Below are 20,253 nucleotides of genomic sequence, written 5' to 3'. Positions count from 1 at the left end.
CGGCCACCGGGAGGGGGTCAGGTGGGGACACATGTTCAGCAGAGTCCATGTTACACCAGGGGAACCCGCAACTTGAGAAAAAACATTTTATTTTTTTTAAACGTCCCGCCGCGCTATAGCGCCCCCAAGTGGCCAGGCAGCGTGCACTAAAGATTCCAAGCAGAGAGAGAGAGAGAAAGAGAGACCCCCAAGGCTCACCAACCCACAGCCAAATGCACCAGAAGGCCCAGAGTGTCGCAGCTGCATGTGTCAGCAGCCATCCTTCTGCAGAGTATTGCGCCCGGGTCTGGGGAGGGGCTCCACCCACATGCACGCCTCCAGGAACTCCCACACAGTGAACTCATGCACTGAAATACGAGCCGGGTGTACTAAGATAGCCGCCGCCATTCAGAGCACATATAGGCCACAAGAAAATGGCGGCCCGGCGGCGCTCAAGGGGACCCCCGGCCACCCCCCCCCCCTGCCTACCCGCGGACCGATCAGCAGATGGGCCTGGAAAAAACAGGTAGCACCCCCCCCGCGCACAATCGTTTGGGCGTCACCGGTGGCGCTCCCCCCTGCGGCCTGTAACCCAGATTCAGCCCCCTGGAGTCACCTTCCAACATCCCCACTAGTAAGGGGGGGTGGGGGGGGGCAGATAGGCGGGGGTGCGTAACAGGACAGAGGGGAACCCGGGATTGTGAGGGTCCGACCATCCCAGGGAGGGGCCCGCGTCCACCCCAAAACCCGTCAGAGGGAGAGGGGGAACATTTTACTCACCATACCGGAAAACAGGTGTGTGCCAACTCCTGACAGAACCCCTCTCCACCGAGGTGGGGGGGCTGTCGGCCCAAAAGGACGCTGCGACTCAGACCGGCCGTATGCGACTCGGCGAGACGTTTAACTCGCGGGGCCAGTACCCGTCCAGTGGGACTATGTCACGGCCGACCCAGTGTGGAACTAGGGCCTGCACGCGCTGGTTGGCCGGCTGGGGTGACCACTGGATCTTAACATCCAGCACGTCGCCCAGATGCGGCATAATTGCTTGTAGATCTCACAGGAACAATCCAGAGAAAAAAGCTAGCTAAAAAAAAAAATATCTATAAAGGCTTGCCAGGACCAGAGTTCCTAGCAAGGAACTTAGGTCCTTACTCCTGACTAGGCAGAAAAAAACTGGCATTCTATAGCAGGAACTGAAAGGGTATACCCCCTGGGACTGCCCATAGGCATAGCCAGAACTTTTTTCTGCCTAGTGTCCTACATATACTGCCTAAGGGGCAGTATAACCCTACTGATATTAATCAAGAAGTCTGCTTCTGTCAATGAGCGACAGAGAAATACTGGTTTTAACCTGTAAACAAATATTAAAAATATGCCAGGTCCGGGTCTTGAAGTAATTAAGAGAAGGTGAGGTTTTCAGCGGTTAGCCTCCTCTGACTCCATTATTTGCTATAGATTCTGGAATAAGTCAGGCATGGTGGCTGTGAATTCAGCCTAGTCAAGTTGCATTTAGTGCGCCTGTTAGGGATCTGGAGTTTTGGAATTGGTGCACCGTATGTGTTAGACCTTTCTGTAGAGCGAGGGAACCACTAGTAACTTAGGATTCCTCTGGGTCTGTGGCAGACTAACCACTGTCCATCCCATGTGTTCCCACTACCAAGTGTCGGTAATCCTCCATTGCTAAATGAAGGTCTTCCCTTGCGGCGTACTCACAGAATTAAATGTAGAATAACCACTTGCCGACCATCCGCCTTAGTTATACTGCAGCAAGTCAGCTCTGTGACGCGCAACAACGTACCTGTACATAGTAATGTGTAGCAGTTAGTGGGGGCGCACGCGCTGATTGGCTAGAGGGGGAGCCAATTAGCGGGTCCCACGGATACAATGTTTGCCAGGCACCTGCAATCGATCCCCATGGAGACAGAACGGCGGTGTGCTGCAGTAAATGTGTTCCTCCTATTTAGAAACACAGGTCTCTGTGTTCATCCAGTAAGCAAATCCCCCACAGTTAGAAAGCATCCCCAAGGCACACATTTAACCCTTTAATTGCCCCTGGTGTTCACCTCTTTCATGCCAGTGTCATTAGTACAGTAACCGTGCATATTTTTAGCACTGATTACTGTAGTAATGTCACTGGTCCCCACAAAAGTGTCCAATCTGTCAATGTTGCAATTCCGCCAAAAATTGCTGATCGCCACTATTACTAGTTTGTAGACACGATAACTTTTGCGCAAACCAATCAATATACACTTACTGGGATTTTTTTTACCAAAAGGATGAAACCGAATACATATAGGCCTAAACTGATGAAAAAAATAGATTAATATTTTTATGGGGAGTGTTTTATAACAGAAAGTAAAAAAAAAAAAAAAAAAAAAACTGGGTTTTTGTAAGAACTTCCTGTAAAAATGGATTTTTGTAAAATCTTACCGTAAAATCCTTTTCTCTTAGCTCATCGACAGACGTAGTCCTCGGTGATACACCACCTTCGGGTTATGTTACCTCCGCAGGAGCAGGACTAGACAGGAAATTAAAAAGCTCTGGCCACACCCTAGGGGCAGTCCCAGAGGGTATATCCTCTCTCTCTCTGCCTCAGCAAATCAGTTATGTGAAAAAGCAGTGCTTAGAGAATTTAACCCAACCCAACTCCAAAACAGAGGGGCGGGGACTACGTCTGTCGATGAGCTAAGAGAAAAGGATTTTACGGTAAGATTTTACAAAAATCCATTTTTCTCTAGCGCTCATCGACAGACGTAGTCCTCGGTGATACACCACCTTCGGGACGTCCCAGAGCAGTATCACAACTGAGGGGTGGGAAAATGGAAATCAAATCCCAATCTAGAAGGCCCAACCGGTGCCAACTAGAAGTTTACAATGCTCATCCTTAATGATGAGACTCAACAAAAAAAGGAGAAAACAATTTTTTTTTTTTTCTTTTTTCAAACAGAAAAAAACCCTCGAGGTAGACCACCGGTCTCCTCAAATTGCGGCCTGCAAAACCTTGCGGCCAAATGAGGCATCCGCCGATGCCGTCACATCAATTTTATAGAATTTTGTAAAGGTATGTACCGACGACCAGGTGGCCGCCTTACATACCTGGACCACTGACGCCTGATGGCGAAAGGCCCAGGAAGTACTGAGCGCTCGAATGGAGTGCGCCCTAACAGGGAACGGAGGACTCTGACCCTTAATAGAATAAGCCTGTACCACCGTTTGTCTAATCCATTTGGCAATGGTCGCGGCAGATGCAGGCAAACCCTTTCTGGGGCCATCCGTGATCACAAAAAGTGAATCCGTCTTACGGAATGATTCCGTAGCTTTCAGGTATACCCTGTTTGCCCGAACCACATCTAAGGAATGCAACGCATGTTCCCGATGATGCTTGGGCTGAGGACACAAGGAAGGTAGTACAATATCTTCATTCAGATGAAAATCTGAAACCACCTTAGGAAGAAAAGATGGCTTAGGATGAAGTACTACCTTATCCCTATGAATCACTAGGTATGGTGACTGGCATGATAATGCAGCCAGTTCTGACACCCTGCGAGCAGAAGTAATAGCCACCAAGAAGGCCACCTTCTGGGATAGAGTAAGCAAGGGAATCTCCCTGATGTTTTCAAAGGGAGGTTTCTGTAGAACCGACAAAACCAAATTAAGATCCCAGGGCGGTAAGGGCGCGCGGACTGGAGGAGCCAGGTGCCGCACCCCCTGGATGAAATTCCGCACCAAGGATTTGGTAGCTAAAGGCTTCTGAAAGAAGATTGCTAATGCTGAAACTTGACCCTTGATGGTGCTCAAGGCTAGCTTCTGCTCAACCCCTTGTTGCAAAAAGGCCAATATTCGAGTCACCGAATAGGTACGTGGAGGAAATCTTAAAGATTCGCACCACGCAATATAAGTCTTCCATGTGTGATAATAGACTTTGCTGGAAGTCGCTTTCCTTGCTTTAATAAGGGTAGGAATGACTGAAGTAGACAAACCTCTGTCCTTCAGTACTTGGGTCTCAATGGCCAGGCCATTAAAACCAGCGACTGTAAAGCAAGAAGGTAAATTGGTCCTTGAGACCACAGACACTCCCTGAGACGAAGTTCCCACGGAACGTCTGCGACTAACATGTCCAAGTCGGCCAAGCCGGCTAGAGGAGGCCAGCCTAGAATTTCTAGGACCACTGGCGCTGATTGGATCTGAACCAGGCGTCCCTAGAGCTATCTGGCCCCGACCATCCGAGAAAGTCTGGTCGTTTTCTGTTCCCACACATTTATCAGATACCTGATAGTTATCAGGAAAGGTGATCTTTTCTGGTTGAACTTCAGGGACCGAAGTCACCCGACTAGAGGCTACTAGGCCTATCTGGTCAACCAGATCCGATTCCTGTGAGGTATCGGGACTAATCTTAGGAAAAGGTAAAGGAAAAGATCTTTTCAGGGAACGGTAACTACCGCTTCCTGTGGTACTTAAATGTTGGAAGGGAAGAATCGCACCGGTAGTAGTGGTTGATGCTCGATCTAATGTCCTGAATACCGGTGAAAAACGTCCCCCCACCCTGAAACCGGGTGGGGGCGCACCTTCAGGCTGTGTACTCCTTTGCTTCGGGTTTGGCTGGGTTGGTCCCCTTCTTGAACCCTCCTGGAGGAGTCTTGCCTTTCCCGCTAGTACCAGCCGGGCGCCCTTTATGGGCGGTAAAGAAAGGTCCTCGCTTGTTGCGAGGTCCCTTAGCTTTTGCAGCCTGTGGCAAAAAAGTGCTCTTGCCCCCAGTGGCATCCTTAATGATTTCATCTAGGTTGGCTCCAAATAGACGATTCCCCTGAAAGGGGAGATTGGTCAAGGTCTTTTTGGAACCTAGGTCAGCTGACCAGCATTTTAACCACAGCACACGTCTGAGGATCACTGCTAACTTAGATGCATGCCCTAATAGGGGAGTAGTGTCCAAGGCTGCGTCACAGATAAACCGTAGCCCTTGTATGATCTGTTCCATCAAATCAGATGTCTCCTGGGGAATATCTTTTCCCCTAAGATCTTGGCGTACCATTTTCGCCCATTCCGTAAGTGTCTGGGAAACTAGACCAATAACGATTACTGGTCTAAATGCTGACCCTATCAGAGAAAAGATAGTGCGGGACTCTGCTTCTATCTTTCGATCCACCGGATCCTTAAAAGGACGAAGTGTCCTCCACTGGAATAACCGTGGCTTTATTCAGCCTGGAAATAGGCGGATCCACGATTGGTGGTACCGTCCATTTCTTAATGATGGATTCCTCAAACGGATAGCGTCTAGCAATACGCTTGGAAATAGTAAAGGTACGCTTAGAATGCTCCCATTCTCCTTTAATCTGATTACCAAAACATTTAGGTACAGGAAAAGCCTTCGCCGTCTTGATGGGCTTATTAGTACCAAAAGGCATCTCTGTTTCAGTTGCCTCTGCCGGTAAAGCCTCAAGTTTTAAGGTTTCTTGCACTGCCACAACTAGTGCGTCCACCAATGCTTCTTCCTGAATAATAGCAAGAGAAGAAGCGTCCTCCTCACTTTCTGAGCGGGCTTTACCTGGGATAGCAACCCTTGCAGAGGAACCTGCAACTGCAGTGACCATCTCTGAATCTGAGTCAGAGGTGTCAGATAGTATAGGGGTAGGCGGGGGTCGCTTCCTTGACCCCCGTCCCTGACAGGCCGCCTCCACCCGAGCCACCATAGACTCCAAAATTGCTGTAAATGACTCTATACTCTGTGCACCGGCGGGTCCCGAGGCCCCCTCGAGGGAAACAGGTGGGGGAATATGTGTGGCAGGGTCCATGATAACTCCAGTTACTTCCTGGATAATATAATTCAAAAGTAAAGAAAAAAACTTTTTTTTTTTTTTTTTTTCTTTTCTGACCCCCAGCGCCACAAAAAAGCCCCTTAGTGTTACCTGCTAGCTATCGATCGAGAGAGAGAGAGAGATAGACCCCCAGGCTCACCACTTGATGCTCAGAGTTAAACTGCAACAGCTTACAGCGCTGTCTTGACAAACAGGAAGTCTTTTGGCTGGCTGCCCAGGAAGAAAGGAGGCGGCTCCGCCCCTCTGCACGCCTTCCGGCGCCTCCCCCAAGCTCCACGAGGTGTAGGATCACCTCAAACATGGCCGCCCCCATGCTGGAGACACGAGGCTACGCCAAAATGGCGGCTCGTGCGATCCTGCAAGAAAAAATGGCGGCGGCCTGCTGAATGGCGGTGTGCTGCAGGGCACACAACACTGTCTCTGCCTGGGGATATGGCGTGGCTGGCGGTATCGGCCCTGGCGGACCGCATGGCCGTTCGGGAGGCCTGCTAATAGCTGGAGATCTGATTTGGAAGGCAGTCTACATGTCCGTGGCTTCTGACTGGTAGGTAGCTTATACTTAACCCATAAGATTCCCAGAATGCCACAGATTACATCTTTTAAACATGTATACAATAGATTGTTAGCTCCCAAACCAAGCCTCCTGGCTTTTTGTACACAAAAAATCACACTCAAAGTAGGAGGATCTGTGACATGTTATAGGATAGAAAGGACTCTTTCTTACCATACAGAGAGGGGCCCGCGTTCACCACAAAACCCGTCAGGGGGAAAGGGGGAACATACTACTCACCATACCGGAACCAGGCGGGCACCAACTCCTGACAGTACCCCTCTCCACCGGGGCGGGAGGGCTGTCGACCGATACGAACGCCGTGACTCATGGTCTTTGGCGTTTCAGCGAGACGTTTAACTCGCGGGTTCAGTCCTTTTAATGGGACTTTGTCGCGGCCGACCCAGCGCGGAGCTATGGCCTGCACGCGCTCGTAGGCTGAACTGGGGTGACCACCGGATCTCAACATCCAGCCCGTCGCCCAGTTCAGCTTTCTTGCTTGAAGATCTCACAGGAACACTGGAGAAAAAGCTGTCTAAAAAAATCCTTTAAGAAAAAATTCTTGCCAGGACCTAAGATCCCAGCAAGGTGTCTAGGTCCTTACTCCTAACTAGACAGAAAATAACTGATTTGCTGAGGCAGAGAGAGAGAGGATATACCCTCTGGGACTGCCCCTAGGGTGTGGCCAGAGCTTTTTAATTTCCTGTCTAGTCCTGCTCCTGCGGAGGTAACATAACCCGAAGGTGGTGTATCACCGAGGACTACGTCTGTCGATGAGCGCTAGAGAAAATCCTTTTCTCAGAAGTGCGACAGATGCAGCTCCATCCCTTCACAGACCATTGGGTTATTGCTCCTCCAATCAGGAATGGGCACTAGGTGGGAAAAAAGTTTAACAACACCTATGGGGCTGTCCCTGCAGGCGTGACCCCACACACTCTGTTATCAGCAGTTTAGTTGCAAGCAGTGTTTATTTAGAATACAAAAAACTCCATACACTCAGAAGTAAAGGCGGGGGGGGGGGGGGGTTGGGTTGGTGCTGTGTCTGTCGAACTTCAGAGAAAAGGATTTTACGGTAAGTTCTTACAAAAATCCAGTTTTCTCTATCGTTCGACAGACGCAGCTACATCTCTTCAGTGACCATTGGGATGTCCCAAAGCAGTATATTCATGAGGGGTGGGAAGACAACGCAAAGAAGCCATAATTCCCCAAAGGCTAAACATAGCCAACCAGGTAACATGGAGCTCAACCTTGAAAAAAAAACATACACCCTCAACGAGAAACAAAAAAAAGATTCTCTTTAAACAGCAGCCTGCAAACCTTGTCACCAAAATGAAGCATCCGAAGATGCCAACAAATCTACTTTGTAGAATTTTGTGAACCTATGCACAGACGACCCAAGTTGCCGCCTTGCAAACTTGCAGCATTGACGCCTGATGGAGAAAAGGCCAAGCAGCACTCAGTGCTCTCATAGAATGCGAATTCACTGGTAAAGGAGGAACCTGGCCCTTCAGTGAATAAGCCTGAACTACCAAATGCCTGATCCATTTGGATATGGTCGCAGCAGACGCAGCCAATCCTTTACGAGGTCCTTTGGCAAGGGCAAAAAGAGCATCTGACTTTCTAAAAGACTCAGTGGCCTCCAGGTAAAACCTGATTGCCCGAACCACATCAAAAGAATGCAAGGCAAATCCCTTTGAATGTCTGGGCTTAGGACAGAGTAAAGGCAGCACAAAGTCTTCATTCAGATGAGAAGAAACCAGAAACCACCTCAGGAAGAAACGACTGATTAGGTCAAAGTACCACTTTATCTCTGTGTACCATCAGATAAGGTGAGCGGCATGACAACGCCGCCAATTCAGATACACTGCAAGCAGAAGTGATAGCCATCAAGAAGGCAAACTTCTGAGACAAAGCAGAGAAATTTCCCGAATCTTCTTAAAAGGAGGCTTTTGAAGAACAGACACCACTAAATTGAGATCCCACAATGGTAGCTGAGAGCGTCTCAGAGGCGCCATATGGCGCATTCCCTGTACGAAAGTACGAATCAAGGCATGCGTAGCTAATGGGCGTTGGAAATATATAGCCTGTCGGGGTTATTGGGGGTTGATTAAAATAATAATAGGTAAAAAGAAAAGTGATTTTAAAAGCCATGTATTCATATTATGCATAAGAGATTCTGAATGGTGCTGCATGGCGTCCATCTTGTTTTTAAGGTGAAACAAAGTTCATATATATGTATTCTAACAAAATGTCTCTCACAGGCTTACAAAAAGGGTCTGTGGTTTCAACAGAGATCTTTGCATTTCTATGTAATCGTAAATAAGATTTCTTTTGACATCTCGATCAGATAAAACTTAGTCAGTCTGACGCTATGTTAAGGGGGGATATCTCAGTCTGTCTATAAGTATATAACAATGGACAATACCCCAGTATATTCTAGCAGACATTTAAAGATGAACCATATAAGTTTTTATAGATACATTATCATATGTGAGAAGATATTAGCCATAATTATATTATGTAAGGCATATACATATATATTTAGGAACATTGCATCACGTTTTAGGTTTATATTCTCATAGTAGTATCTTACTTAGACTTAAAACTAAAGTGAAAACGAATTACTTCATGTTAAGGCATGTGGTAGGAGTGTTTATATAAGAATTGCTTTGGACTGGTTTAGTGCTCAAGTAAATATTCCCAAACCTAGACTATGTCTGACAGCCCTATGGCATAGTCAAATAAGTAAGTGCTTTTTCACTAGCCGACAGGTCAGAGGTCATGAGATAAGAAGGATGGGTAATTGTTTCAAATTATGTTAAATACAAAATCTAATGAACGGTACGACACTGCCCTCTGGAGACAAAATACCAGGTGCAGTCTTGAGATAATTTCAGATTTCCATATAAAAATATTATATTGTGTTAAATAATATAATTATTGAAATGGCATTACTTGCCAAGGAGAATGATGGAGACACAGGTGGACATTTATGTATGTACTAGAAGTCTGGACAAAGTTTTATGTTGTGTTATATGATTAATCTTACATATAGAGGAATCATCCTTAATTTTATTAGACCAAGTATGGGGTTAATTATCAAAAGGGGTTTGTCTCTGACCTCACTAGTTTAGGTATAGAATATCCCGACCAATAGGAATAATGTTTCATCCCTCTGGGTTTTACTTATGGTAATTTTTATAGCTCTTTGTTCTTACCATATAAAATACCAACCCAGATGAGAGAGGACACATTACACTACTGACAACACACCTCACACTTACACCACACACGCTATTACATTTTTCAATAGACTCATCCAGACATACTCCCTGGTCCATCATTCATCTGAAACTTGGAGGAAACTCCTCCCTCACTAGCATCCATCTTAGGACTCTAGCGGCCATCTTAAGTGTGGTAATTATGCCTTGCTATGTTATTTGATTTTATTCTAAAATTGTTTATTCTTTCCTTATATGTTCTATATTGCATATTTAAGGGTAATGAGATTACAATCCCAGCCGTATAAACCATGGTAGATTTTTCTCTAAAAAGCGGATTTTTGTTTTTATACATTTTTATTAATATCAGATTCAGTGCATTATTTGCAATTTTAAGTCTTCCGTTTTGCATGGCTTATTCTCATTCCTTCTGCAGTGGAATGACTTTGGGCCATGTGATTCGCAGACCATTGTAGTCTGTTTATATAGAACATTAATTTATGGCTTATACTATACCTGGGAAGAAATGGTAATCTTGCTTTTGTTTTGGTTTCACTTTCACTTTGTTTTAGTTTCACTTTCATTGAGCTAAACATCACATTGCATTGATTATTTGAAGTTAGTATTTTTTCTGTAGAGTTATCTTTTTGTGTCACTTCTTGTTTGATCATATATTGTGTTTACATGTCTGGCGAATAAATATTTTTATATATATTCCACACTGTAGACTGTACTCACTAAGATTGGTATATGCTTTTAAAAAGAAATTAATCAATTAAAAAGAATTCACGACATTGATTTATGGCAATAGGTGAAGACTCTCCTTTTTCACAGATCTTTGCTTATTAACCATAAATAAATACACTGCTATATTCAGAGCAGTATAAATATTCTGACATAAGTACGAGCGCGAGATATTTATTATTAAATATTCTTACAAGCCAAAGCCAACACTTGGCCTTTGATAGTGCCCAAAGCCAACCGCTGTTCAACCCATTTCTGCAGGAAGGCCAAAACCCTAGGGATCGAAAACAAGTGAGGGTGCCCCTTCAGTAATTCCCACCATGAAATGTACGATTTCCACGTACGATGATAAATCTTCCTGGGGGTAGACTTCCTAGCCTTCAAAAGCATAGGAATCACAGAGTCAGAAAAACCTCTCTCAACACCTGGCAACAGCCATGCCGTTAAAGTCAGCGACTGTAAAGCAGGATGGAAGATCGGGCCAAGAGACAGAAGATCTTGCTTGAAAGGAAGTCTCCAAAGAGCATTGGTGACCAACCTTACCAGGTCCGCGTACCAAAACCGGCGAGGCCAGTCTGGAGCCACCAGAATGACCAGAATGCTTTCCACCTCTAGCCTGCTGGGAAGCCTCAGCAGAAGTTTCAACGAAGGGAAGGCATAAATCAGTCGGTATCGACCCCAAGGAGCCACCAGAGCATCTGTGGTGTCGGCCAGAGGATCCCGAGACCTGGCTAGAAACCTCTGAACCTTCTCGTTGAGGCGAGAAGCAAACAGATCGACCTCGGGTGTCCCCCTCCTATTCCTAAAACTAGGCAGAAAAACTGATTGCCGAGAGCAGAGTGTGTGGGGTTATGCCTGCAGGGACAGCCCCATAGGCATGGTTAAACTTTTTTCCTGCCTAGTGCCTCCTCCTGATTGGAGGAGCTTAACCAAATGGTCTCCGAAGAAATGGAGCTGCGTCTGTCGAACGATAGAGAAACATTTTTTTTCCTAGAATTGTCGCTCTTTTTTGGTTTATAGAGCAAACAATGAAAACTGCAGAGGTGATCAAATAACACCAAAAGAAAGCTCTATTTGTGGATAAAAAAAAAAGGGACATCAATTTTATATGGGTACAGCATCGCACGACCGGGCAATTGTCAAATAAAGTAACGCAGTGCCGCATCGCAAAAAAAATGGCCTGGTCATTAAGGGGGTAAAACCTTCCAGTCCTTAAGTGGTTAAGGGGATTTGGCATATCCAGTCTGAGGCAGTCACAGTTTTTTTTTTTTTGGAGTCAGACAACAGAATATTTGGCAAACTATCAGATCGCACATCTGGCAGAAAACAGCAGCCAGAACTGCGCAGCTTAAGAGTCTTTAAGAATTAGCCGCAAAGGAACAAAGAAAAAAACAATAGGTCTCCAGAAAACCAGAACTAACACAAGCACTCTGAGCATTAAGCCACAATGCACGAGGCTCCCAAGTTTAGCTGTGGCTGCAGGGTATACCGGGCGTATGCCTGGAATGCACACTGCTTGCATTGTGGGCATCCGTCCCTGTCTATATACTGCTCTAAACATACATACTGCCAGGTGCACTGCCCAACAGCAGCTGTCAGACTCTCAGAGTTTGAAAAGCTCCAACAGTGGGGCTTGATGGTGCACCTGTGTCCAGAAACGCCCAGTGTGCATAGGGCCTTATGAACAATGCCATATGAAACCCCGAACATCTTTTTTCTATTCGTGGTGGTGAGTTTTTGGATTATGGTCAGGGTGCCAGGAAACCAGACCACACGAAGATGCAAGTGAAATAAAAGCGATTTATGCAAAAATCGCACAGCAAGAGAGGCGCAAAATCAAGAACAGCCGGGGTCAAGTTCGGAAGCAGGTAGTGATCCAAGCCAGGATCGAGTCCAGGAACAGGTAGTCATCCAAGCCGAGATAGAGTCCAGAAGCGGGTAGTCTGCCGAAGCCGGGTCGTCGTCTGATATGGGGCCGTCTACCGATACGGAATCCAGAGCAAGGAAGGTCGTCAGTCAAGCAAAGTCATGCACGGAAAAACCACAGAGACCAGAGGACTGCTAGCAGTAATGCACCTGGGAGCATAAACGCAAAGGGCAAGGTCTGAACGCCATCAGGTGATATATGTAGTGAGGGGTGCAACATCACTGAGCGACGCCCAGGCAGCAGACAAGTGATGATGCAAACAGTTTATAAAAGCCAGCAGTCTGCACATGTCCAAGATGGCTGCCAACAGGAAGGCAAGGCAAGACCTTGACAGTACCCTCCCCTCAACCGCCCCTCCTCTGCAGAGCAAAAACGGTTTCTGAGGAAAGCGAGCATGGAAAGCGCAGAGAAGGGCGGGAGCAGGAACATCAGAGGAGGGAACCCAGGAGCGCTCCTCCGGACCATAACCTTTCCAGTGAACCAGGTACTGAACCTGACCTCAGAACAGACCAGAATCCAAGATGTTGCTAACCTCATACTCCTCATGATTGCCCACAGGAAAGGGACGAGGGCGAGAAAGTGAAGTATAGGGATTGCAAACAAGTGGCTTCAAAAGTGACACGTAAAAGACATTGGAGATACGCATGCCAGGAGGAAGAACAAGGGCATAGGTAACCAGGTTCACCTTACGAAGGATGTGAAAAGGACCAACAAAACGAGGTGCCAGTTTTGGAGTGGGCACCTTGAGGTTGAAATTACAGGCCAACAACCACACCCTTTCCCCAACCTGGTACGAAGGAGCAGATAAACGTCTCAGGTCTGCCTGGAGCTTCTGACGCTGTGCAGAGACCCGTAAAAACTCTTGAATCTGCACCCAAGAGGAACGGATAGTAGTTGGCAAACCCAAGGAAACGCTAAATGGAACGGAGACCACTAGGTCGAGGCCACTGTAGAACAGCCAAAACCTTCTGAGGGTCCATAGAGAACCCCTCCGCAGAAATGATGTAGCCCAAGAAGGCAACCTGAGACAGGGGGAATTCATATTTCTCAAGCTTACAGAAAAGCCCATTCTCACGTAACCGTTGCAGCACCCGTCTGACATCCAGGTAGTGTGATTCAATGGAGTCCGAGTAAATCAAATCAAGAGGTCGTCCAAATAGACAACCACGCATTGCTGCAACATATCACGAAATACATTGATGAACTCCTGGAAGATAGCGGCGCATTGCACAAGCCAAAGGCCATTACTAAATATTCGTAATGACTGGCTCTGGTATTAAACGCGGTCTTCCACTCATCGCCCTCCTTGATCCTTACAAGGTTATAAGCGGCCCTTAGGTCAAGCTTGGTAAAGACCGTTGCACAATTCAGCAATCAACAGAATCGGGTATGCACTCTTGATCGTAATGCGATTGAGACCCCTATAATCAATGCAAGGTCGCAACTCGCCCCCCTTCTTTACAAAGAAAAATCCGGCAGCCGCTGGAGAAGTGGACTTGCGAATGTGCCCTCGAGCAAGTGCATCCACCACATACTCCTCCATGGCCTTATTCTCAGCAACCGAGAGAGGATAAACCCTGCCACGAGGGAGAATGGCACCAGGTTGCAAGTCTATGGCACAATCATACGGACGATGAGGAAGAGAACTAGCACGCACCTTGTCAAATACATCTTGATACTCATGATATTCAGTAGGCAATACTGAATCTGAGGAGGTACAAAGTACCTTAACAGGCCCACGGATACAAACCGCGCCGCACTGTGGAGACAAAGAGAGGATCTCAACCGACTGCCAATCAAAAGGTCGGATTATGCTTCTGAAGCCAAGGGTACCCTAAAACAAATGAGTCGTGTGACGCTATAACCTGGAAACAGGCTGAGTCCCTATTAGCCATGTCAACTGAACAGTCTTGCGGGTAACCTGTGCCAGTTGCAGGGGTCTGTCATCAATCGCCTCGATGACTAGTGGAGCAACACGGGGCTGCAAGGGTATGGAATTTGCAGTAGCAAATATACAGTCAATAGAAGTAACCGCCAGCACCGGAGTCTACCAAAGCCTGGGTAACCACAAAGCCTGCTGCCCTGGAGAGGACAACTGATTAGCGGTTTAGCTTTATGGGAAACCAGGAACGAGGAAATTCCACCTAAGATCTGCCCTCGACAGGATCTTAGGTGCAAGCGTTTCCCGGATGGGTAGGACAAGATTTCAGGAAGTCCCACCAAGGCCGCAATACAGACACCGGCACTCCCTCCTCCTAAAGGCCCACTCAGCCTCAAAAGGCGGGTGAACTCTAGCTGCATGGGTTCACAGCCAGACGCACCATCCCCAGGAGGCGAGGGAGGAATGGGTGGGAAAGAAAATGTAGGAGCCAATCTGGTAGAAGGCCTCCTCTGGCGCTCCTTAAAACGATGGTCTCTCTCTGAGCCTGGTATCGATCAAAATCAGGAAGGAAATGAGAGCCTCAAGCTCATCAGGGAGATCCTTGGCCGCAATCTCATCCTTCAATGCATCGGAGAGACCATGAGAGAAGACCGCCACCAGAGTCTCATTATTACAGCCCACCTCTGCTGCCAGGGTACAAAATTCGATGGCACACTCGGCAACGGTTTGAATACCCTGTTAAATGGACAGGGGCAGCTTAGCAGCAGAAGCAGAGCGAGCAGGCACATCGAATACCCTACAAAAGGAGGCAACAAAACTCGGGTAATCGAGAATCACAGAATTGTTCTCCCATAAGGGATTCGCACAGGCCAAGGCCTTGTCCGAGAGCAGCGAGATTAGGAAGCCCACCTTGGACCTGTCAGAAGCGCCTGAGGAGTCATCTCAATATAAATGCCCACTTGGTTTAGGAAGCCACAACACTGACTCGGTTCACCCCCATAGCGCTGCGGGAGGGGGGCTGAACCAGTCAACCCTCTGGTAACAGAGACTTCATCTGCAGGAGCGGCAACAGGAGCAGCAGTGGATGCAACAACAGGAGGGACCACCGGCCTAGCACCACCAGGAGCAAGGTGTGCTGTGTGTGCAAGCAACATCTGCAACGCCTGAGCAAACTGACCCAAAAGGTGATCTTGTTGATCGAGCCTGGTAGCCAGCATGGGAAGCGTAGGAGAACCCGCATCGTCAGGATTCATGGCCCTTGCATACTGTCAGAGTGCCAGGAAACCAGACCAAACGAAGTAAAAAAAAGCAATTTATTTATGCAAAAATAATAATCGCATAGCAAGATAAAGGAGCAAAATCAAGGACAGCCGGGGTCAAGTTCGGAAGCGGCTAGTCATCCAAGCTAGGATCAAGTCCAGGAACAGTTAGTTATCCAAGCCGAGATAGCGTCCAGAAGCGGTTCGTCTGCCGATGCGAAACCCAGAGCCAGGAAGGATGTCAGCCAAGCCAAGTCATGCACGGAGAAACCACAGAGACCAGAGGACTGCTAGCAGTAATGCACCTTGGAGCACAAACGCAAGGGCAAGGTCTGAAAGCCATGAGGTGATATATATAGTCAGGTGTGCAACATCATTACTGAGCGACGCCCTGGCAGCAGACAAGTGATGATACAAACAGGGTTTATAGGAGCCAGCAGTCTGCACATGTCCAAGATAGCTGCCAACAGGAAGGCAAGGTAAGACCTTGACAATTATGCATTCCTAATCTTCCCCGTGGAAGCTGCTTTTGCTGGAAACTGCAACAAGCAGGATTTAAAATAATGAAGCTCTGAAGATGACCAGTAACCCGAGGATGTGAACTGTTATTTAGAACAGTGGTCCTCAACTCTGGTCCTCAGGGCCCACTAACAGGCCAAATATAAAGTATTACCTTGGAGAGATGCAGACTAGAGTACTGCAATCACTGAGCAGCAAATGATATCACCTGGGAGGTTAACAGTTATCTTGCAAACCTGGCCCGTTAGTGGGCCCTGAGGGCCAGGGTTGAGGACCACTGATTTAGAGCATAAATAGCTCTATAACACTTGGTGCCTGTAACTGTAACTGTAATGTTTTAGTAACACTAACAGCCTGCCCTGAGATTTGTCAATCTTAACTCTTCTGCAATGCTATGGCTGTGTAATTTAGTAAAGAATTTTGATTAGCTAAACATTTAGATCTGTGCAATTACAGATTTTAGATATGGACAAATCTTTTCTTTAATAAAAAAGGAGCTATGAATAAACTTGCTGCTGTCAGAACTAAATAGAGTTAGGCTGAATGCTTTCCCACCATTCAGAAGTCTTATATTTTTATCAATGAACAAAAGTTTCCTCTGAGGGCCAAGGTAAAAATTGTGCTGTTATCGTCCTGCTTCTCCACCTCGGCCAATCAGGGGAAGATTTGTACTCACCTAATAAAAATAAAAAGCTTCTCCTGAATGGCAGAAAAGCATTCAACCAGACTATCTAGTTCCCATACTGCTGGTGAACACAGCACCGCTTACTGTTCTGTAGAACGCTACCACAGCACATAGTTCTGTAATTGTTTGGGCCAGCTTGGCATAGTAAACCTGGAATTCTACTTTAAAGCTAAACTGGCGTGGTCTGATGTTTTGTTTTATATCATGTGGATGATCAAGTGTGTGTATGTTGCTGACCTGGGAAAGAGATGGCACCAGGATGAACTGTGGGAAGGAGCAAGCCGGTAGAGGCAGTGTGATGCTTTGGGCAATGTTCTGCTGGGAAACCTTGGGTCCTGGGAGTCCATGACTGAATGGGTCAAGGCTGTTTGTTTTGGAGGCAAAAGTGGGTGCTACTCAACATTAGGTGGGTGGTCAATGTTATGGCCAATCTGTGTATAATACACAATTAATGAAATGCTGTAATCACAAATAAAACACTAGCAGTGCAAGTACCTGAATTTGACCTGGTATCAGCTTACTGCAGTCCTTACACGGCAGAGCATAAACTGGCAGAGGGAGAAGCAGCACAAAGAATGAAAAAGATTAGCTCATCAGTCTGCTGCTTTTTCCGTTCACTGCACCCTCGCAGGCTGGGGGGAGGGTCAAGTATTACATAACTGCAGCAGACGGAAATCTGATCCCTGTCAGGCAAGTCTGTGCTTTGGGGCAGAGCTGCGTAAATCTCTGAACTGAACAGACAAACATCTTTTGGCAAGTAAAACCGCTCCCATATTTACCAATTTGAATTAAGTTGAGTCTGGCAACCATCCACAGTATTGCAAGTGTTTGTGAATACCAACCTGTTTCGACTCAGTACCAATATGATTGACAAATCCTGACAAAGCCTACGCTTTGTGATAACCCATCTCTATAGTACAAGCTAGCTTAAAGATTTAATATAGAGTACAGTAATAATACATGCATAAACCTCATGGCACACAGTCAATGATGCAAAACTAATAGTTATTGAAATACAAATTACCTTGTCATTACAGTTTGTCTGTCAGGTCGAATGTCAATCAGTATCTTCATAATCTGGGGTTCAAAACCCATATCTAGCATCCTGTCAGCTTCATCCAAAACCTGTTTATACAGACAGTTACCATTCTTCTATTAGATACTTGTCAAAGAACCACAAATAAATTGACAACCCTATAAACCGAAACTAGGTTAGGAACCAAATTGAGGACATAAAACAAGGAATCTAGCTACTTAGCAGCTCAACCCTTAAATAATTTGCCTAGTTATATCACTAAAAAAGAAAAAAGTTGGGATTTTGACTTCTCTATAAAATACATTTTTGGGAATACATCACAGGACACAGAGCAGCTTTAGTACTCCTTACGAACAGGGTTATGTGACGTCTACAGGTAATTGGATAATGGTAAAAAAAAAAAAAAAAAGTCCTCTCCTAGGCATAACCCCCTCTCCTGTAGGAAGGGCTTCAGTTTTGCAGCAACACAACACAGAGGGGAGGGATCTCTGTGTCCCCTGATGCAGTGGTCCTCAACCCTTGTCCTCAGGGCCCACAAACAGGCCAGGTTTGCAAGATAACTGAAATACATCCCATGTGATATAATTTGCTGCTCAGAGTTTGCAGTACTCGAGTTTGCATCTCCCCAAGGTAATCTGGCCTGTTCGTGGGCCCTGAGGACCGGAGTTAAGGACCACTGCCCTGATGCACTCTTAAGAAATAGATTTTGCAGGTTAAAATAAAAAATAGGATTTTTCACTTACCGTAAAATCCATTTCTCTGATGTTCATTAACGAACACAGTTCGTGTCATTCTTGACCATTGGGTTATGCTGCCCCCTACAGGAGTAGGACAAAAACTTCAGGCTACACCCATAGTACCATATTTTTCCGTGTATAAGACGCCCCCCATTTTTTCAACCCAAACTTCAGAAATCAATATTTTAAACATAAGGAGTTCTTCCTGTTTTCTCCACTGTCTGATCATGCACTCAGTGGGCAGAGGTCCAAACTGTCTCTCTGCAGCCCTATTGCCATGCTCTTTTGCATAAAGAATTACATTTACCGTAGTTTGAATTTAGCAGTGTAAGACAATCCCTTACCAGTACTCTTATTCTCTGACATCTGGGCTCCGTTCTCGCATTTCTCTCTCTTGCATCTGCGCACTCCAACCTCCAATGGTATCGCATCTGCAGTCTCCGCCTTTACAGCATTATCTGACGTCCACAGCTTGCAATTGGAGGAAGCCTCAGACAATATGGCCAGCTACGCACCGCAAACTGCTTACTGACCGTGTATAAAAAAGACGCCTGACGATTTTCAGCATAAAAATTTGAGCAAAAAGTAGCGTCTCATACACGGAAAAATATGGTAGTTTAGTTTTGTTACAAGCAGTGGCAGAATTAAAACTCCACAGGAGGGGGTGGGTGCTTGGTCAGTCAAACATCAGCGATATGGATTTTACGGTAAGTCAGAAATCCCATTTTTTATTTTGTTCATTGATGGACACAGCTTCTGTTATTCTTGACCATTGGGACATCCCAAAGCAGTGTTAACCACTTCTGGACCGGAAAGCATTTGCCCCCTTAACGACCAGGCCATTTTTTGTGATTCGGCACGGTGTTAATTTAACGGACACTTGCGCAATTGTGTGACGCTGTACCTAAATAAAATTGATGTTCTTTCTCCCACACATAGAGCTTTCTTTTGGTAGTATTTGCTAACCTGTGTGATTTTTATTTTTTGCACTATAAACAAAAAAAGAGCGACAAACCTGACAAAAAAAAATATTTTTCACTTTCTGCTATACAACATTCCCAAAAAAAGGAAAAAAAAAAAAAAAAAATCGAAATTTGTCATCCTTTTAGGCAAGTTTGTATCCTGCTACATATTTTTGGTAAAAAAAAAATCCCACTAAGCGTAACTTGATTGGTTTGCGCAAAACTTATCGCGTCTACAAACGGGGAAAGATTCATGTCATTTTTATTTTTTTTTTTTACTAGTAATGGCAGCGATCTGCAATTTTTAGCGGGACTGCAACATGGCGGTGGACAGATCAGACCCCTAACTGACATTTTTGACACTTAGGGGGGGGGACCAGTGACATTACTACAGTAATCAGTGCTAAAAAAACGGAATTTTTGTAAAATCTTACCGTAAAATTCCTTTCTCCGAGTCCTCCGACAGTCGCCGCCACTTCATAATCTTTACTAATGGGGGCAATTGACCTTTGCTCCGCAGGAGTAGCTAGGCAACAAGATTTGTTAATATCAAAGCTTTTAGCATATCACACCCCTAGGGGGTGGTCCCCTCAGTCAATACCTCCCTGCTTCCTGCATTCTCAACTCAGTTTCAGTAGCATAGCAGTAGAGTACACAAACAAACCCCAAAAGAGGGGCTGGGGCGGCGACTGTCGGAGGACTCAGAGAAAGGAATTTTACGGTAAGATTTTACAAAAACTGAATTTTTGTAAAATCTTACCTGTAAAATTCCTTTCTCTGAGTCCTCCGACAGTCGCCGCCTCTTCATATTCGTCACAATGGGGTAATTGACCTTTGCTCCGTAGGAGTAGCTAGGCAACAGAATATGTCAATATTAAAGCTTTTAACATATCCCACCCCCAGGGGGTGGTCCCCTCAGTCAATACCCTCCTACTTCCT

At 46.0% G+C, this 20,253-nt stretch overlaps 1 protein-coding gene across 1 annotated transcript in view; it reads right to left on the bottom strand.

The window, feature by feature from the left end:
- Nucleotides 1-20,253, bottom strand: part of DDX43 (DEAD-box helicase 43) — a gene marked incomplete at both ends in the record, with an annotated part of 462,922 nt that overhangs the window by 170,977 nt on the left and 271,692 nt on the right. Inside the window, 1 exon segment of the mRNA XM_082249917.1 lies at nt 17,604-17,704. Coding sequence (XP_082106043.1) covers nt 17,604-17,704 — 101 coding nt within the window.

Source organism: Pelophylax lessonae (assembly GCF_965119305.1).
Source record: "Pelophylax lessonae genome assembly, chromosome: 3".
NCBI classification, from domain to species: Eukaryota; Metazoa; Chordata; class Amphibia; order Anura; family Ranidae; genus Pelophylax; species Pelophylax lessonae.
The sequence above is the reverse complement of the archived record's forward strand: the minus strand, read 5'-3'. Positions and strand labels throughout refer to the sequence as shown.